Source organism: Cricetulus griseus (genome assembly GCF_003668045.3).
Source record: "Cricetulus griseus strain 17A/GY chromosome 1 unlocalized genomic scaffold, alternate assembly CriGri-PICRH-1.0 chr1_1, whole genome shotgun sequence".
Classification (NCBI taxonomy): Eukaryota; Metazoa; Chordata; class Mammalia; order Rodentia; family Cricetidae; genus Cricetulus; species Cricetulus griseus.
In genome coordinates this window covers 48,864,859-48,885,733 of record NW_023276807.1, presented here as the reverse complement: position 1 = coordinate 48,885,733, position 20,875 = coordinate 48,864,859, and the positions used below count along the sequence as shown (strand labels likewise).

The window sequence follows — 20,875 nt, the reverse complement described above, 5'->3', positions numbered from 1 at the left end:
CTCGGGTTCAAGGAGCAGACCACTGAAGCTTTGGCAGAAGGGCACCAGCAAACAAAGGCTTCCCATGGTCTTAGCTCTAGTTTGCAATTCAGTCCAGGGCTTGTAAAAGCATCCAATTTCTGCAAGCTCTCTATACAATCTCTGTGTGTCACTAGGAAGTGGACTGGGTGATACTGCTTCCAATTTTTTTTTTTCTTTTTGAAGCCGCATTTCACAGAATATAGACAGCAATGGCAGATGGGATCAGATGTAAAGCAGGCTCCTCCCAAGGATGTTGGAGCTTGTCTGAATTCATTGAGTCTTCTAGACCATCTCAGCAAACACCATTCAAGTACATAAGATGTCATAAGAACCCCTGTTCTTGCTCTCCAAAATTACTTTTAGTATAAGTTCCTGGTGTTGTGCAGCTTTTGAGAGCATGGGAAGCCTGTGACCCATCAGTAGGGTCACTCAATGGAAACCAACTGAATCTCACGTCCATGGTTTCTTCCCTCTCCAGGCATCTGTTAAAAATGAACAAGAGCAGCTCTGACTTGGAAAAAGTGAGCCAGAGTTCTGCAGAAAGCCTCAGCCCGTCCTTCAGAGGGGCCCACGTCAGTTTCACCACGGGCTCCACGGACAGCCTTGCCTCAGACTCCAGGACCTGCAGCGATGGAGGTAACACAGATAGGCTTACAATCTACAGGGTCTGCAAACCAGACCTGAGTCAGTTACCAGGATTAGAAAGGCTCTAGCAAGGCCTTTTAGTCCGGTGCTACTTTGTTCAAGAAGTAGACCCTACCCAGGGGCTGGTGACCTTTATCCCTCATGAATATATGACAAGCTACCTCATTATATCACCTTCTGTAATTAGAAGTGACAGGGCTTGGTGACAGGGTAAAGGGAGGTTACAATCAAGCACATGTTGAGGGTTGACCATATGGTTCTTCCTGTCTACTGGGGTCCCTGGAATCTCAGATGTCTAGGTGTCTCATTTACATGCATACACGTGTATGCATATATGTACATAATAGATGTTTACACAAATGTTTGCTAAATAACACTTGAAGGCTTTATAAGGTCACTGCCTACCCCTATTCTAAAATAACCATTGAGGTATAATATGAGGCTATGTCCTGTTAGGCATATTCCTAAAAGGGAACTTGTTCTGCACTTGTGGATTTCATGGTAGTGTGCATGACCTTTCACCCCTTGGTCATGCTTTGCGTGTATCCTCATCTCCTGCTCTTCTCCTAGCTGCCTTAACATGTTAGATTCACACACGTGCTATCATGACTTCCTCATTTTATGGAAGTACTTTTTCTCCAAGGGCATTTTGCTGGTAGAGGACCCCATGGAACATTTCCATCTGCAATCATGGATTATAAATTTCCAATGATAAAGTCCTGCTAGCTCTCACTGGAAAACAGGAAATGTGTTCGTCTGGATTTTGGGGAAATGTAGCAAAAACAAGATTGTCTTTTTCTGTAGCTCTTCTGGACTCTTATCTCCTTCCTTTCCCCATCCCACTGTGCAAAATTTCAGTGAAGCACATTATTCCCTAAAAGCCTGGGTATCTATCTGAGCCAGGCACCCACGCCAGTCATTTCCAGTTTACTCTCTTAAGAATCCCGACAAGTTCTAAGAAGGATGTCTACAATGCACTCCTCCTCCCTCAGCCACCACCCCGCTGGTATCATGAGAACTGGACTGAAGGGCTTCACCATAAATCACGATATCTGTCCTCAGAGCTGGGAAAGATGAGATTAAAACATGTATGACACATGGGTAGATGGGGTAAGACAGGAGATCGGGTTGCCCCAGAACATGAGAACTTCTAGAATGAATGTTGAGAGGGGATTCCAGAAAGGTTTTTTTGAGAACATGGGTGTGGTTAGACATGAGGATGTAGACATGAAGGAGCAAAAGCTTTCCCAGGATACTAAAATGATCAAGAGGAGCCAAAGGCACAGGGGAGCGTTGCATGCTGGGAGAAGGGGAGCAGCTTGATGTACTATTCTGGGTGCAGATGAGGGGAGCTGCACTGCATGGTGCAAGGCATGCAGAAGTCATGTGTAGAGTAGGATACAGAGCCATCTGCATCTTGGGAGGACAGCGGTGGCACTCAATAAAGGTATTTTCTCATATTAATTTCTGAATAACATAAATCAAAAAATTCATTTCCACGGTTATTTCTTTAGCACAAATCAGATATTCAGTAGGCAAGAACCCCCAAATTTAGGTTCCACCATCAACAAGGTGTGCCAACCCTTCCTGTATGGGCAAACCGTTTCTGTCTAACTGCTGCTCTTTCATATGGGTCTCAGTTTTGAGAGTGACAAGAGAAATACTTCCTCCCACTTCCCACCACCGATCAGGTCCACTTGCTTTCAGACTCTCTGGTTTTGTTTTGTTTTGCTTGTTTGTTTTGTTTTTGAGATAAGATTTCTTTGTATAGCTCTGGCTATCCTAGGACTCTCTTTGTAGACCAGGCTGGCCTGGAACTCAGAGCTCCACTTGCTACTGCCTCTTGAATGCTGGGATTAAAGGTGTGCACCACCACTGGCCAGCTTGTCCTCAACTTCTTATCTGCTTCTATCTTACAACTGAAATACTTGTGCATCTTGACTTGGTGACATTGAGAACAGACACCGTGGCAATGAATCAGAAGGGACGAGGCACCTGTTCAAGCTGGAGTTTTGTGAAATGAAAACTAGTGTCAGCCTCTCTGCAGTCTGAAGGAAAGTCAAATGAAATCATTGGATTCTACATTTATCTGCATCAGGAACTCACTGGTGAAGCAATGCATCTTGATGGTGCTTTGCATCCAGGATGTGGTCTGGGTTGAGGAAAATGTCATTCCAGAGCCCATCATAGCAGTAGCTTACGTAAAAAATGTTAGGAATTTATCAAGGTTGGTGGCCAAAGTTAGAGATCTGCTATCCAGGTTTCATAGCAAAAGCAAAATTTAAATTTTATAAGAATATAAGGTCTGGTGGTGGTGTGCACCTTTAATCCCAGCCAGGAGGCAGAGGCAGGTGGTTCTCTCTGAGTTTGAGGCCAGCCTGGTTTACAGAGCAAGTGCTAGGCAGCCAGAGCTACACAGAGAAACTCTATCTGGAAAAAACAAAAAACAAAAAACCAACACCCCTCCCTCAAACCTGTTGAAAAATTTTAAGTAGGAGTTTATCTAAATTTTAAAGTAACAAAATGCTGTTTTAATATCATTGTAAAATTTTCCACTTTATAGCTCTGTCAGACCTCATAGCCTCCTCTACATGCATTAGGACATTTTGTCTGTGGGGTCAGTTCATTAAGCAGAGTCAACTGAAAGCAGTTGTTTAGAATGTGCTTGGTTCAGGAAGGACAAATGCAATTGTAGGGTCATGTCTGTTGTGGAGAACAGATGAATGGCTGTGACGGAGAAGTCATCAGCTAAATGGCCAGCAGGAGACTCTGAGGCTTTAAGTGGCCACCTTTATCTTTACAAACACAAAGCTGAGGATGGTGGTACAGACCTACAATCCTAGCACTTGCCTGGGGGAGGCAGGAACATGAGGAGTGCAAAGTCATCGGAGGCAATGATTGGAATCCAGGCCAGTGTATAAGAGACGATGACTCAAAACAACTATAAAAACCCAAATAAACACAGACTTACTGTCATACTAAGATCACTTCCCTCTTTGATTTAGTTGAGTGATTCAACAGACGGAGGTTAGAATTTGGTGTTTAATAGAAGCTACCCACATCGTCAACAGAGAGGCAGAGAGCTCTAACCATGCAGTGGACCCTAGAACCTCACCTGACACAAGAGCCAGAAGTGCATTGCTGACTCTTTTTGTATAGCTAGCAAGCCAGAGCTAAAACAATGTAACCTAAATACTGTGGCATTAATGAGCTTGTTTTTCTCCACAATAATGCCAGTAAGGTTTAAAATAAAACATTCATATGTGTGGGTGGGTGTGGGTGTGTTTGTATGCATACTCTGTCATTCATTTGATAGATGTTTGTTATAAACAATGTGCTGGGTACAATTCCAGATGCTGAAGACTAACTTCCCAGTCCCTTTCTTCACAGGGCACATGGCTAGTTCCACATATGCAGCAAGCCAGGAAGGGGGTGGGGAGGGGTAGGAATGCCTGTCAAGGCGAGAGACAGGAAGTCCACAAAGATTAGACTGTAGTCAGAATGAATGACAGCCTGACCTTCAGCAAGTACTGTCACCTCCAGCTCTGCAAAAAGGAGGTCATATTTTCCAAAAAGATCTTCAAAAAGCCACCGGCAACTGTCAACCTAAATTGAATGTATGCTTGATTGGACAGGCTTATTAGATCGCTAGATCTTAAATCCATAGGTTCAGTCTAATATGTTATGTAAGTAATTGTCCTAGCACAGTATTTGCCCCAGCTCATCAAGAACTGAGTTGGGGATTCTGCCCCGGGAGATGTTCCTAAAGGATAGGTGTTTGTCCCAGAGGAAAATATATTCTGTTTCAATGCTTTCTTTCAGTATCCTGAGCTAACCTGTCAGCAAAGAGGCTTCGTCTTAAATGGTTTTCTTTAATCTGAGTTTTAAGCTATTACTTAAGTAAGTCATATGTATCTATGATTAAATATCAACCAATGCAGAGAGGTAGGCAATAAAAAGCCTGTCTCCCGACACCCATCCCAGTGCCCACTGACACTTTGAACACTTTCTGTGTCATTATGAATGTCTCAAGTGTCCTAAAATTCAGTTGTATACTTTTTTTGTGCTTGAAGTCTTTCGGTCAGAACCTTTAGTATGACTCAGTTTTTAAAGTCACTGTATATGTTTTTGTTTTTTATCGTGAGCCATCATTTAAACCCTTTGCTTACCAGTAAGTTTCAGTTGTTCTGTTAGAAAACTAAAGTAGGATCCCGAGACAGACACTGGGGAGTTGTGGTTAGAATATTTGAGATAAATTCTTAGAAGAAGTAGAGTTGGTGCATTAAAATGTGGATGTATTTCAAGTAGTTATCCTCAATTTGTCCTCTAACAATGTCATCTTACCTTTCTACCAACAATGAAAAGTGATTTGAATGAAGTTTTAGTTTAGCTACCTAAGAAGAAAGCCCTCACTGCTTATGTCACAGCAAGAGGTGAAAGACCCAAACTCCAGAGCCTCAGCTGAGGTGCTGGCTGGCAAAGGAGACAGGGGGGCTGTCTTCCAAATGGAGACTTTTGTCTTTCCCTCCATGCAAACCACATTGTCACTTGCAGAGATGATCGAATGGTCTGGAGGGATTCCTCCCAAATGCCACATTTTCCAGCCAGCTGCAAAATGCTAATAACATGCTTCCAGTTTAAGCCACATTGATCTTCCTGGAAAATTGCAAGGTGTCCCTTTAAAAGGAGTGCTCCACTTTGTCCCTTTATTTTTCCATGTGCTATTGAGCCTCTTCAGATTCTGGAACCAAAAGAGAAGTAGCACAACTTCCCTTTGGGAAACTGTGAGGCTGGAGAACCCCCGAGCCCCTCCCTACCTTACCCATTGGTTGGCAGAAACCTCCTAGACTGCCTCTTTCTGCATGCCAAGGTGCCAACACAGGTGGTTTGGCTGTACTTTCCTCATCTAATGAGCGTTCAAACTGCCCCGGGGTCTGGGCAGAGTTTCCCCCATTTGATTCGTTTCTAATGTCTTACATTTAATAGATGCTTAAGGAATATTAACTGATGGGGCTAGAGTGATGGCTCAGCCATTAAAGGCTAGGCTCACATCCAAAAATATAAGGAATATTAACTGACGAGTGGGCAAATCTATGAAGCTGTTTGCTCCATAGACTATTCCAAGTTCTGCAGATGCAAAGACACACACACACACACACACACACACACACACACATACACACACACACACACATTCAGTTGGCTTTGCCTCACCCATAGTTGGCTAACACACATGTGCAAAGTTTGGAGATCTTGCAAGGGACTGTGCCTTCTGCCTCCACGCTTGCCTTAGCCTGGCTACAGGCAGAGAATGGTGCACAGAAGAGCTGAATGGTGCTCACTCATATGGGTCAAAACAGGGCTGACCACTTCCTCTGTAAGCCCAACTCTCATTTGGCTTTGTAGAGACAGTAGAAGTACCTATTAAACCCAGCAAAAAGAGGAGACTCTGTCATAAGACTCCTCATGCTACCACATTTGAACTTTTGCCCTGCATTCTGAGTGGGGACTAACCTGTTTTTCCCAGCCATCGAAATCTTGACTCTTTCTTTGTTTTCTAAATATAAAGATACCAAACCAGTGTGCACCCTCCCCCTACCCCGCCTTTGTGAGACCCACCCAGTATGCCACAGGTGATGCTTCCCCCAGAGGAGCCCTCTCTCATCAGAAGTACATGCACTAAAGGGATGCTGAGTGTTCATCTCTAGTTGGGCATATGCTGTGTGTAGAACTGGAGACTGAAGGGAAACATGGGAAATGGTGTTCGGAACCCTTTGTCTTAGTTCATATCCAAAGTTACTCAGCCGGGGATTTAGCTCAACATTAGAGTGTTTGCCTAGTTCCCAGGAATTTTCCTCAGCCTTTCCTACTGCTCATGTAAGCCAGAATTTGGAGATAGTGGTCCAATACCAGCATAAAACCAGGATGTAGTGGAATTAATTTCATCTGCCATTGAATTTGAGTCTTTCTGGCCATTGCCCAAGTTATTCAGGATTTCTTTTTAGGCAGATTTCTTAGACCGATAGCTTACCTGTGAAATTTGAAAGCATTTTGGGTGTCGGGGAAATGCTTGTCTTCTCCAGGCTTTGCTGAGTGCAGAAGGTGGCAGCTGCTGTAAACAGGCAGATGCAGACAGTAGCAGCTGCTGTAAATAGGCACTTAGGCAACATGAATTCAAAGGCTGTTTGCCCTGGGGCAGGGTTGAAGAATTAGTTCTCTGAGAATTAAGAAAGTTCAGAGTCACCCTGGAGTGACAGCTCCCATCACATGCTAGAGAAATCTGTTCCATGTAGAAGGTCACATTTTAACATCCATTCCCAGGTAGCTCCAGTGTATCCACATGGAGAGATTATAGGACCCTGAGTTGCCTGCAGCTTGTGGTTCATATACCTGATTGCACAGGTACAGGCATGTGCACAAGTGTGCACATTTGTGTGAAGGTCAGAGAACAACCTCAAGAATTATCCACATTTTGTCATTATTATTATTGTTTTATGGTATAAGGCATGCTCTCATTGCCCTGAAACTGACAAAGTAGCCTAGATGGACAAGACTTGGGGAATCTGCCTGTCTCCCCTCCTCAACTCTAATGATGGAATTTCAAGCTTGTACCACAATGCCTTTCTTTTTCCGTGGGTTCTGGAACTCAAACTCAGGTCTTTTTAGCACCTAAGCTATCTCTCCAGACCCATTTTCATTAAAAAAAAAAAAGTTAAACCTTTATGTGTGTATATAACGCCCAGTTGGATACATGAAGTCCACACTTCAAGGGAGCCACCCACCACGCTTTGTGCAATTTCATGCTTTTCCCTCTGCTGGGCAGGTAATGTGATGCAGGAGCATTGCTGCAGTGCCTCCCTCTCATTAGCTGGGACATCATTCACACATTCACAGCATCGAAGAAATTAAACCTAATTGACCAGCCTACATGTTAATTCCCGGAGATGTCCCTGCTTCTGACACCCAGTACTCCTTACCAGTCTCCCCAAGCAACTATAGGGTTTAGATCCAATCAAGACTGCCCGCCAACTCAGTTCCCACAGGATTGTCGTGGGAACACAGAATGGGGTCTGCCTCTCAGCTGCCTGAACACTGCTTCTGCATGGGGCTGGAACTGACATTCTGATTCTCCTTGGCCATCTAGGGAATGAGTGAGATAGATTAGAACACCCCCCCCTTCATTGTTTCTGATTAGAAAGTTGACTAGCCTCCAGTGTAGGCACTGGAGATGGAGACAGGAATGACGAAAGTAAGATAGCCATCTGCTTAGAGATTCTATAAGGGATTCTGAGGTGGCTTTCAGACAAAAATGCATGTTCAGGAAGGTTGAAATGGAGAGTGGCTGAAATTATAGATCATTTGTGATGGAATTCCAAATGGTATAATCCAGGCCTTCTCTCTCTCTCTCTCTCTCTCTCTCTCTCTCTCTCTCTCTCTCTCTCTCTCTCTCTCTCTCTCCTTTCCTTCCTTCTTTCCTTCCTTCCTTCCTTCCTTCCTTCCTTCCTTCCTTCCTTCCTTCCTTTCTGGGATAACTCAGCTGCATATGACTAGTTTATTCCTGTCATTTTCCCTCAATTCCAAGCAGAAGCATAAACAGGACATGTTGGTGACATCCAGAGAGTTGACATTAAAGATGAGGACAGAACCAGTCAAGCTTGGGAAATCAGAACAAAGCTTAAAGAAGGGACAGGCCTAGACTCTGACCTATTAGCAGTCCCACTGGTACCTTGGGATGGGAAAGGAAAGCTGTCTCTGGGCCTCTGACCTTGGAGGCACTGATTTGGGCCCGAACCCAGTATTCAGATTTCACTCCACTCCCAACCTTCACTTCCAGTCCTTGCCCCGGTGATAATGCATTGGCTATTTTCTGGTACCCAGAAGGCAAAGTGATGAGGATATAGATGTATCTAAAGATGTGCCTTCTTGCTCCTGAACTCAGGGATTCACTCACTAGCAGCGGCCATCTGGGCTTGGGAGCCTCATAAGCAGATCTTATGCCCCTGGCTTTTTTATCCAGGGTATGAGGAAGCAACCATCCTCCTCCCTCCACTTCTCCTACTAGCATGGAGAGGAAATGAATCATCTGTAAACTTTGTCCTCATTACTGACCCAGTCCATGGGAGCAGAGCCACTTTCCTGGGGAACAGTAGACAGGAGAGCTGAGGATTCCAGCTTTACATGGTTTGGTGTGGTCTCCCTGCCTCACACTGGCTGGTTCTGGAACACTATCTGCTGCTGTGACTACGAGGGGAGAATTCCTAGACATGGAAAGCCTGCAAGTCCCCACTGTGCCATTATGGCTTGTTATTAACCTGAGCCTCCTGGAAGAAACATAAATCATTCACTTAGCCTTGCTGGCAGAACACCCAACACTCCCACCCTCGCTAAGCCTGTGCGTTAGCTAAGCAGGGCCAGGTGGGAAGGACAGCAGCTGTGATCCTGATAAACTGTGTGTGTATGATAAACCAGGAAGCAAGGGCAAAAGCCACAGCAGGCTGGAACAGGGCAAGGAGGACAGTGTGCCACCCCCCTGTCTTCCTGTTTGGTTTTCTTTTTTCTTTTTGTCTTTGTCTTGAGATAGAGCCTTGTGGAGCCCAGGCTAGCCTTGAACTCAATATGTAGCTAAAAATGATTTTGAATTTCTGGTCTTTCTGATTTCTAAAATTTCCCCAGACTTGCCTTTCTCTGACATCAGAAAGGTATTTGTGAAAGCCCAAAGAACTGTACACTAAAACACAGAGATCTGGACTAAAGATGGCACCGCCATTAGAGTGTTTGCTATGCTGTGCAAGCATGACGACTTGCGTTCCTGAGCCCATGCTAAAATATATACACATACATACATACATACATACATACATAATACATACATACACACACACTCCAGGTATGGTGACACCATCTATGTTCCCCGTGCTGGGGAAACAGAGGGAGTTTCATCTCTGGGGCTTGCTGCCTAGGGTGCTGCTTACTCTAATGGGTGAACCTCCAGCCAATAAGAGACTGTTTCTCAAAAAGCAGGGTGAATGGCACTCGAGAAATGACATCCAAGGTTAACCTTTGCTTCAACATTCACACACACACACACACACACACACACGAGTACTTGTACATACATATATAAACACACACACACACACACACCACAGAAACACAGACATCAAAGATGAGGAGGAAGCACACTTTACTCTAATAAATAATACTTCCTTAAACCTGACTTTTCAGGAAGTGGACTCAAGTCACGTAAGTTCCGTGCGTTCAAGTTTACTATTGCTGCTACAGTGTTTTTTGCGATGCTTTAGAATCACTTAAGTGTCTACCAAGAGACAGCTAGTTAAATTGTGATACTTACCAATAAGATATTATGACACCACCATGGAGAAGTAGATGAACTCTCCCCAAGACGTGAAAGACTAGCAGTAGTCCAAAGATGACTGCCATGCATGCAAGTTTACTTGGGTTATTAGAACAATGCATGAGAGATTGCTGACAGAGAAGTCCTCTGATCAAAGGTACTTAATGCTAAGGGGAAAGCACAAGGGAGACTTACCTGTCAATCTGTTCCATTCATGCAATCTGCATTCTGTCCACTGTGTATATACCCTTTAAAGAAACGGAAAAGAAATACAATAAAATGAATTGCTTTGACCAATTAAAAAAAATAAAAACCTATAGCACCTGAACCAGTGGCATTGATCTCTAGCCTGATGATTTCTGCTTCTTTTTTTTTTTTTTTCCTTTCAGGTCCATCATATGAATCCGCCCACTCACCCACCATCAGCGGGAAAAAACTCTTTGCTCCTGTCCCTTTTCCATCAGGCTCCACGGAGGATGTGTCCCCCAGTGGTCCTGCGCAGCCTCCCCCTCTGCCCCAGAAAAAGATAGTGAGCCGTGCAGCCTCATCCCCTGATGGCTTCTTCTGGACCCAAGGCTCCCCTAAGCCACCGACAGCAAGCCCTAAGCTGAACGTAAGCCACTCAGAAACCAATGTCTGTGTCCACGATGAGCTTCCTTTTAGCTATTCCTTAAACTCTGGGGACCCCACCCACCGTGTCTTCTCTTCTGAGCCTTTGGAGAAAGCTTTCAAAGGCAGTGGCCCTTGGGCTCCAGCTCTGGGGCTGGCAGGCAGCAAAGGCGGATGTGGGAGCCCCGGTCTCCAGGGCAGAACGGCCACTTCCACTTCATCTTCCCAGCTCAGCGTGTCCAGCCAGGCCTCCTCCAGCAGCACCCAGCTTCAGCTGCACAGCCTGTTGAGTAGCATCAGCAGCAAGGAGGGCACCTATGCCAAGCTGGGGGGCCTCTACACGCAGTCGCTGGCCCGCCTGGTGACCAAATGCGAAGACCTCTTCATGGGTGGCCAGAAGAAAGAGCTGCGCTTCAATGAGAATAACTGGTCGCTCTTCAAGCTGACGTGCAACAAACCTTGTTGTGACTCGGGGGATGCGATTTACTACTGTGCCACCTGCTCTGAAGACCCTGGCAGCACCTATGCTGTGAAAGTAGGTACCACCCCCTTCTATCCTGTGGTCTGATGAGCTGATCTTGGCATGTCATTTCCACCTCACCAAGCTTTTGGAAGCCGGCTAGTTCGCAAGCTTCCTTTTATACTGGGTACTTGGTGATCTCTCTCACTCTCTCTGCCTGACCCTGGGAAGTATCACCGTGAGATTCATGGCATGAGTATAAGATGTGATCTGTGCTCTTATGTTTACGGTCCAGTTGCAATAAGAAAACAACTCGTAATGCATCAGGGTTCAGTCAAGTATTTGCCAGGTTTTTTACTCTCTGCTAGGTATTTCACAAAGATATGAAGACAGAGATGTAAACATGAGATTCCTTACGGAGTTTATAATCCATTAAAAGACAGGGACTCTTAAGGTGCCTGCTCTTCCAATGTTGGAGGCAGGAGCATTAGACTTAGACATTGTCCTGAACCATGTAAGTAATGGTAACATTTGCTCAGTATTTACTGTTACTATTAGATTCTCAGCTGGTTACCTATGCCATTGGAGGGAATCTTACTTTAGATTTTTCTTTGAAGAAACTTGTGATAACACCAGAAAGGACAGATTGAGAGCCCTGGTGAGTATGTTCTTGGGAGCTAGAGGCCACCCCTCTGTAAAGAGGGTACAGGAACAGCTACTAGAAAGCTCCATGTAGTTATACAGATATACAGGCCCACAAAAGACTTGGATCAAGTCATGGCCAAGAGAGCAGGCATTGATAGCTAGAAAATACTGCCAGGCCTGGTGATCCCAGCTACTCAGGAGACTGAAGTAGGAGGATCCAAAGTTCACAGTCTGTCTGGGTTACACAGGGAGCTCAAGGCCAATCTGGGTAAGTCAACCAGACTGTCTTAAAATAAATGGGGTCCTGGGGTGTGAGTCTGTAATAAAGCACTTGCTTGGCATATGTGAGAGCCCTACTTTAGTCACCAATGCCACAGGAAATGAAGAGAGAGAAGGGAGGGAAGGGGAGGAAGAAGGCAACTGTCCCAATGAAGATTCTGTGATGTTAGTTCTTGGACTTCATTGCCCCTTCATGTCTGAACCAAGAAGATGACTTCTGAGTAAGCTAAACTTCATGCTGACTCCTCCTCTCCATCCCCCACCCGCCCCAACCAAAGTTAAAAGAAAAGGGCCCCGCAGTTTCTTTTTCTGTTGGGATGGCTGTATCCAGTATATTTACTTCTTGACTTACGCTGAAGCTATGTCCCCAAATGCTCAATAAGGTGCAGACATGGGAATGAAACTGCATTGAATACTCTACCTAATGCCTGGCTCAGCAGCTCAGCCAACGTAGAGTTGATATTGTCTCCCATTGTGACTAGCAGTGTTTCTTACTGCCCCTGCCCCATCCCAGGGGAGAATCTTCCTGTGTCTTGCCAACTGAGGGAAAGGGCAACTGAGAAACACAATTGCTACTGAGTGTGTCTTTCCACCTTTGCACCATCACGAAGTAGAGAAGACAGTCATACTTGTAACTGTTTGCAGTTGGGGACCATCTGAAGGGGAAAGGGTGATTGGGAAATGCTCTGAAGAAGATGAACTAAATGCCCCAGGTTGCCATGTGGACTCCCTGAGCGGAGAGGATGGAGGGGAGTTTAGATGTTCAGTGAATGTGAGAACTTGGTATGTGACTCATCCTCCAGTCCCTGACCGTGCCTTCTGCTCATGAGCTTCCATTACTCTCACCCTTGCTTCCTGGTGCTGAACCTGGAGATCTCATATAGTCTTAAGAAACTTAATTCAAAGAAAGTGATGAGATCACACAGCAAGAAACAAGGGAGGGCCTAACAACTAAATTCAAACCTTGGGTAGAGAATCTTTCCCTGTCTATGAGTGATTGTGCCAAGTAACTTGGGATCTAGAGTCAATATTCTCCCCAGTACATAACAAAAAGCTCAGCCTTCCCAGAGCATGGTAGAAGCAAACATTGCCCCTTGTTTCATTAAGAGTTTAAGCCAGGAGGCTGGAGAGGTTAAGAGCACTGGCTGCTCTTCAATTGGTCCTGAATTCAATTCCCAGCACCCACATGGTGACTCACATGGGATTTGATTCCCTCTTCTGGTGTAAAGGTGTGCACGCAGATCGAGCACTCATATGCATAAAACAAATAAATAAATCTTAAAAAAAATAGTTTAAGCCAGGAGGAAGCCTAAAGATAAGCCTTGATCTCCAATAAAGAAGGTCCCAGAGGGTTCCTATTTGACTTCCCTGGAGAAGTGGTAGTTCATTGAACCATTTGTAAAACGAAATTTGGAGAACAGTTTCAAATATTCATGATACGATACTGTAATTGGGGAAGGCATTATGACTTTGTAAATGTGCCTGGTCTAGCGATTTGGGGGGGTGGGGGGGCAGGGAGCTGTGAGCATTGCTTGGCACGTGCAGCTGTTCCACTTCATTAGCTCTGCAGTCTAGACGGAATACAGTCATCTGAGAGCCCACAGGAGGGGGAGCTGGGCTCCTTCCCAGCCGCTGCCTGTGTGTCCCTGAGCTCAGTTCTTCTACGCATGTTAAGCAGGAAGCTGACACTGAAATCAAATGCAGCATTGCTTCTGAATTCCCAGTAAACAATGGCAGATGGGCACCTGCTTGCACCTTGACTCTGGAACCTCCAATCACAAGTTCATTGACCCTAAAACATCCAGACATAAACTGACTCTTACAGTCTGACTCCATGAATATGTGGTGGAAAGAGGGAAAAAAAATAATTAGTTGAGCGGGGGAGGTTGAAGCTGTGTCTCAGCCATGGAGAGATGCAGTTCATAATTAGGGACCTATGAACCTTTGGGCCTTTTTTCTTTTCTTTCTATTTCATTTATTTATATATTGCTTAGCAGACACGACTTAGTTCAGATTGTCACCCATCAATGAGGCTCTGGTTCCTAAGCTTAAAACACAACACAGTTTGCACAAAGTTTGATATCTGAGCTGAGCCCAAGGTCTTTGGAAAGTTCCAGAACTAAACCAAGGGCAGGGTCCACTGAAAATGGGACAGGTGGCAGAGGAAGAGGTAGAGAGGAAGATCACTGTCACTTCTCACACTGTCAAAGGATCTTGGGAATACCCCACCTTGGGCTGGGAGGGGGGTTGGTTAGCTGTTCCTGGAGCAACTCACTCCAATGGAGGGGGTGGCTGTGATGCTCACGGATTTTGTAATGCATCCAGCCAGTTACTATTTACCCAGTTCCTTCATTTACATCTCTGTGCAAAATGTCAGTGGCTCAACTGGGGCTCTGGGCCCCTGTGTTTTCTGGGCTGGAGCCTTTTATACCCTGAAGGAAAGGCAGCCTGGCAGCTGCTCAGTTAGGGGCTGTAGAGAACTTGCAAACCAGCTCTGGATAGCTCTGCCCCACCACAAGGCTACAGACATAATGGCAAGAGCAGTCACCATAGCAACCCTTTCATTGCAGACTCACCACGGGCCAGGCTTGGTGCCCAAAGCCATACCTGTATCATTTAAGCTAATCCTCAGGAGCCACCACTGTCCCAGTTAAAAGCACAAAGAAAACAGAATGAGAGATAAATGCCACCAATCCCCAATGCTGTTGCTTCTATATTTGCCACATAATCTGCCCACTGAAATTCATTTGTAACCCACAGATCAATACTCAAAGCGTTTTCCCATCCTTTGTGGACATGTGCAAAGCAGGGGAAAATGGGGATGGCCTAGTGTGCATGTTTGTAGCCGATGGGGAATCAGGACAGAAAGCATCTGCTTTCTGCTCCACCCAAAAGCATGTGCTACTTTTGAGAATACTTAGTGCCTTCCTTTTTAAAGGTTTTTATGCTTTTCATCATTTACGGAGTTGTTCATGAGTTTGATGTTTAAATCCCTCCCCCTTAAGTATAATGCTAAAGGATTGTTAGTGTTCCTAAGCAGGGAGCCTCCTGTGATGGTTTATATAGTGTGTTAGCTGTGAATTCACTGTCAGTATAGATTAAATAAGGTCTCTCTAAACAGAAATGTGTACAAGACAAAGTCACCTAGCCATCAGTTGTTGAAAAATACTGCGAAAAGAATCACCAAAACCTTGTATCTATTGGAATGTGCCTTGCTCCATTTTTGCCAATTCTTTATTTGAAGCTTCTTTATAGACAGCAACTACTTCAGAAAAGATTCTCCTGCTACTTGTCAAAGGTTGCTGAGTTGATATTTAAACCCACGTTTTCTCCTTCCCAAACCTGGGGCATTTGACTTAGAGAACACTTCCCAGGTGCTTGTAGTTTCAACTCCCAAAGCCTCAGTCTCCCCTCTGTTAGAGCATCCACTGCTTTGAGCTTTGTAGGATTTAAGGACACATTGTGTGAGAGTCGAACCGGTGACATAGTGCCAACACACAAAAGAGTCCAGTGTGTTTCTGCTGTGCATGAAGAGTGAAGAACCCCACCTGTCCGCTGAGAGCTTGGCAGACAGTGGCTGGGCAGTCACTGAGTATTGATAGGCAAGGCTTTTATTGAGGACCTAGCTCAAGCAATTTCCTTTCATTCAAAAGTCTTGCAAGGCCAAAGAGTTGGCTTAGCTGGTAAAAGCATTTTCTCTGCAAGCCTTACAACATGAGTTAGAGCCCCAGAACCCACTGTGGAAGGACAGAACCAATTAGGGGAAGTTGTCCTTTGATACCCTCCACCCCTCCCACACTCCATGGCCCACACTCATACACAGCACCCTCCCCTCCTAACACACACACATATCATCATCATCATCATCATCATCATCATCATCATAAAACTAATAAAAACATTCAACTTAATAAAGGAAAGGATTCCAGAGGACCATCTAAATGCAGCATGGCTGGTATTTTGCAATGAGACCCTGAGGCAAGATCCTTTACACATGGATTCCAAATCAGTTTTATTAGTATAATAGGGAACAGTGTCTGGTGTAGACATTACTTTCCTTTTATTTCAAGTCTGCCTCCACAATAGAGAGATTAGTGCATTAATGTGTTACCCACTCCCTGGTTAGCTTTATAAAAATAACAACAAAAAAAAACCCTTTATTCAGAGGCTGAATGAACTCTGATTCACAATTCCATTCTGTAAGATTTATATAGCCGCAATAGAAATAAATGGTTGTGAAAGGTATATGCGAGCAGATTTCAGAAAGGTTGGCTCTAAAGTCTTGTGGCACTTCACAAACACGGTTGTGATCAGTCGTCCGCTGCTGGCATTTCCTAACTGGTAGAGAGAAGGTACCTTTCTAACCCTCTCTAAACCTGGGCAGCCCTACATGAAAAGAAGAAGACGAGAGAGACAGAAACACAGAGAGAAAACATCTTCAGTCCTTCTCGTGTAATTATACAAGGAAAATGAGGCCCAAAAGGACCTCCTGGGCTGGCTTGAGAATCTCCAGTTGAGTTGGTTTCAATGATGATTATTAACTTGTGGCTGACCCTATCATCATGGCTGTGTGGATTCCCCCGGGCACCCTCCCACAGGGGAGTTGGAGATTATCTATCTTGTTTATTCCTGCTTTCAATTCTGAGGATGCCCTCCAGCCCTGTGGGCTCCATTTTTCTCAGGAGAGCTGGCTGTATTCTTCCCACTGTTGTGGCTCTGCCTAGGAGCAGAGTACAGCTTCCTGCTCAGCAGCTGCCCAGTTAGCACCAAGCCTGGTTTTAGAGAGCAGGCATTGAGTGTTTACCTAGACCTAGGGAGCAAGGCAACTGAGACACCACTGCCAAGTCCTAAATGTGTGGGAATAGTGGGAATGCGGTGGTTCCTGGAGTTCCCTCACAGCGAGGCACCACCCTGCTTTCACACAAAAAGGATGGGGAGTCAGACTGATTTCTGTGGAAACCGGTCGGCTTCGTGAGGCTCCATCCTGGCCACTCTATTGACAAAGAGACATCTTTCTCTTGTTCCACAGTGCCCCTGAAGCACCAAGGGCTTAATTATTTTCTTCTGTGGACAACACTTCCGGTGTGGCAGAAAGTGTGTGTGTGCGGAGGGTGCTGTTTAAACTGAAGTCTCGGAAATGCGGTCATATATTTCTTACATATTTTTCTAAAATTTGAATGCTTTAGCACTACTAACAAGTCTTTGTGAGCCCCTTTGAGTGCTTTGGTTTTTGGTTTTTGGTTTTGTTTTTTTTTTTTTTTTTTATGTATGATATGAAGTAAAGGAGCTGTCTACCTCTTGGTACGATACCAAACATCCCAGCATTTGTTTCACAGAACCACGGACCCCACTCCTAACTTTGCTTTTTCCTTCTCTCCACAGATCTGCAAAACCCCAGAACCCAAATCAGCCTCCTACTGCAGCCCGTCTGTGCCCGTGCACTTCAACATCCAGCAAGACTGTGGCCACTTTGTCGCCTCTGTGCCCTCCAGCATGCTCGCTTCCCCAGACACATCCAGCAAGGACAATGTGCAGCCTGCACCCTCACATTCCCCTTCCCAGGAGCAGGACTGTGTGGTGGTCATCACCCGGGAGGTGCCGCACCAGACCGCCTCCGACTTTGTGCGGGACTCAACTGCCAGCCATCGCGCAGAGCCTGAGGTTTATGAGAGGCGGGTGTGCTTCCTGCTTCTGCAGCTCTGCAATGGACTGGAGCACCTGAAGGAGCACGGGATCATCCACCGGGACCTATGTCTGGAGAACCTGCTGTTGGCGCATTGCAGCCCTCAGGGCTCCCCCGGACCCTCTGCCACTCCCACTGCGCCCACCACCACCACCACCACCACCACCACCACCACCACATCCCGGTGCCCCTCAGCCACGCCCACAGCCACCGCTGCCTGCCAGGGAGGGCCTGGTGAGAAGCACCTGCCCAGGCTCATCATCAGCAACTTCCTGAAGGCCAAGCAGAAGCCAGGCGGTACCACCAACTTGCAACAGAAGAAGAGCCAGGCCCGGCTGGCCCCCGAGATCGTCTCGGCCTCCCAGTACCGTAAATTTGATGAGTTCCAGACCGGCATCCTCATCTATGAGCTACTCCACCAGCCCAACCCATTCGAGGTGCGGGCCCAACTGAGGGAGCGCGATTACCGGCGGGAGGACCTACCCCCGATACCCACACTGTCCCTCTACTCTCCTGGCCTGCAGCAGCTGGCTCACCTGCTGCTGGAGGCCGATCCCATCAAGCGCATCCGAATAGGTGAGGCTAAGCGGGTGCTGCAGTGCCTGCTATGGGGGCCCCGGCGGGAGCTGGTAGAGCAGCCATGCACCTCGGAAGAGGTTTTGTGTAACACTCTGAACAACTGGATCGACATGAAGCGAGCCCTGATGATGATGAAGTTTGCAGAGAAGGCGGTGGACCGAAGGCGGGGTGTGGAGCTGGAGGACTGGCTCTGCTGCCAGTACCTGGCCTCGGCAGAGCCTGGGGCCCTCTTACAGTCCCTGAAGCTCCTGCAACTTCTCTGAGCCTCCAGTCAGGCACTTCTGCCGCCGCCTTCCACGCCTGTCCCATGCCCTTTCCTTGCCTGCATCCGGGTTACCCTGGGAAATGGTACAAATGACTGTTGTCCTTGGATGTAATATTTTATATATACATATATAATATAAATATGAAAGACCGAGGGTGTCATTTCACACACGCCAGCCCCCTCTCCTCACAGAGCCCCCATCCCTCCACCATCACCTGTGTAATTATGTACAGTTGCAGCTTCATGTAAGGTCCTGAGAACAGTTCTGCCGACAGAATGAAGCTTTGACGCCTGCCTCACTACCCCACAATGGAGTCTCCTCGCCCTTTTGTCAAATTGTTATTTAAAAAAACAACCTCCACAATAAAAGTCTTACATTATTGTTATTTTTATTATTTATTATTATTTACCAATATTTTGGATTGCATCACAAGCAAAGCCCTTTTACCTCCAAGTGTCTGAGTGCACTATACTCTTCGATGACTAGAATCAATTGTGCACCACAGAGGAGTGGACTGGCTGGCACCGCCCTTGGTCTTCTCCTCTTACCAGGTATAGCAGCACTCCCCAGAAGTCTGAGTGCTTTTGGGTGTGTCAGTGTGGGTAAATGTTCCCTGTTTCTCTTCCCACCCAGCAGGCTGCTAGAAAGAATCTTTGGGTGGGCTCCCAAAGGTTTGAAATTTAATCCTGCTGCTCCAAAACCATCTCCAGTTTGCCAAAGCTGTCAAGATTGTGTCATTGGGAGGCCTGGCTGAAAACAAAACCCACCTGCCTAGTTCAAAGGAAAGATCCTTTGAAAGTGTGTGGGCCATTAAAAGGACAAACAAACGCACAGGACACATATACAAGGTGTTTGCTGTGAGGCCTCTGCTGTGAGGTCCCAGAGATGGAAGGGTAGAGTTCTCTGTTGCATCAGTTTCCTGCCATCTCCAGGCTCATCTGACAACAAGGAAGCTTGAATGATGCCACCAGCAGCATCAGCCTCCCCAAACAGGAAGAAGGAGAGGGATTCCAAGTGGCAAGCAGCACACTTCCCTAACAGACAAGACCGATGCAAGGATGGAACTCTGGGGTCTAGCTGCCAGCAGGAGATCTTTATTTTTAATCCTCTTATGGATCTTTTGCTTAGATAGATAGATAGATAGATAGATAGATAGATAGATAGATAGATAGATAGATAATCATTTAACGCTGGCCACAATAATCCCAGAACTTGAGAGGCAGAGGTAGTTGGATCTCTGAACTACCAGCCTGGTCTACATGGCAAATTCCAGGTCAGCAAGGGCTGCATAATGAAAGTCTGTCTACAAAAGCAAAACTAATTTAACATGTATCAGTACCTGCTATCTACTGAAGCTAATGGTATGTCTTTTTTTTTTAAAAGCACAGAAATAACAGGCAGTAGATCTAATTAAGAGAATTAGAATCTAAGAGAGTTAGGTCTTTCCTTCTAAAACCATATGCACACACTGATGGCTTAAGGAGAAATATCTCCAAGGCCCTTGTGTTTCTACTTGAGGATACCACTGGTTTCTCATTCCTTGTTAATGGCTATGGACAATTTTTAGATACACACAGAAATAGTAAAATAATAGATGTCCGAGACTTACCTGGGCATGTGATTAGCAGCCAAGCAGGCTGTCCCTTTCAGCACGTTCACTTCACTCCCTTGGTAAGCTCCATCCTCTGGCCTCTGACACCATGTAAACACATCCATTTTTAATTCCCATTGGTGATGAAAGTAGCTCCTGGGGCGTCTTTATAACTTCACTCGTCACTTGAGGAAAGAACTGGCTCAAACTAGCTCTCCCTATGTCCATGGAAGGTCTTGGAACTCTGGGCATGCAAATTGTGATTCTTTGTAGGATCTGTCTAAATTGATGGAGCCATGTTCATCTGCTGTTTGTCACTGGGAATCTTCCAGGCAAAACCTCCGCCCTGGACGTTGCCTTTTGTTTTCTTGTCCTTTCTCTTGAAATAAATAAACAATGGAGAGGGAAGAAAGGAGCATTCTGACAGAGGACCATAGGGCCAACTGGAAGCACACATGGCATATTTGTCGTCTCTGAGTTAATTGTATTTTTTTTAATATGCCACCCACCTCAAGAAAAGAAAGAAGTTGAATTTGTGAGGATGTTTTTAGTAACCAAATAAAGCAAAATGGGAAGGGGAGGGTGTGAAAGGATAAATGATGGCAATGAATTCTAGTTGAGAGGAATGGGACCAATTAAACTTGCTTTTGGACTGCTCACCAGCCTCGCCTAGAAGAAGAAGGCACCCTCTGGCAGAATTCTTTCTCGTGTAATTTTAAGGAACTATTCACCAGGGACAGGG

At 45.7% G+C, this 20,875-nt stretch overlaps 1 protein-coding gene across 4 annotated transcripts in view; it reads left to right on the top strand.

Moving 5' to 3' along the window:
• Prag1 (PEAK1 related, kinase-activating pseudokinase 1) overlaps positions 1-18,928 on the top strand; it is a 51,832-nt gene extending 32,904 nt beyond the window's left edge. For 2 of the 4 annotated variants that reach the window (XM_027391239.2, XM_035452411.1), the window contains exons 4-6: positions 500-657; positions 10,411-11,165; positions 17,397-18,928. In XM_027391239.2, the coding sequence (XP_027247040.1) occupies positions 500-657; positions 10,411-11,165; positions 17,397-18,539 (2,056 nt within the window). In that variant the 3' untranslated portion in view covers positions 18,540-18,928. The remainder of the gene's footprint in view (positions 1-499; positions 658-10,410; positions 11,166-17,396) is intronic. The other 2 variants (XM_027391240.2, XM_027391237.2) reach the window with 2 other exon arrangements.
• The last annotated feature ends 1,947 nt before the right edge of the window (positions 18,929-20,875 follow it).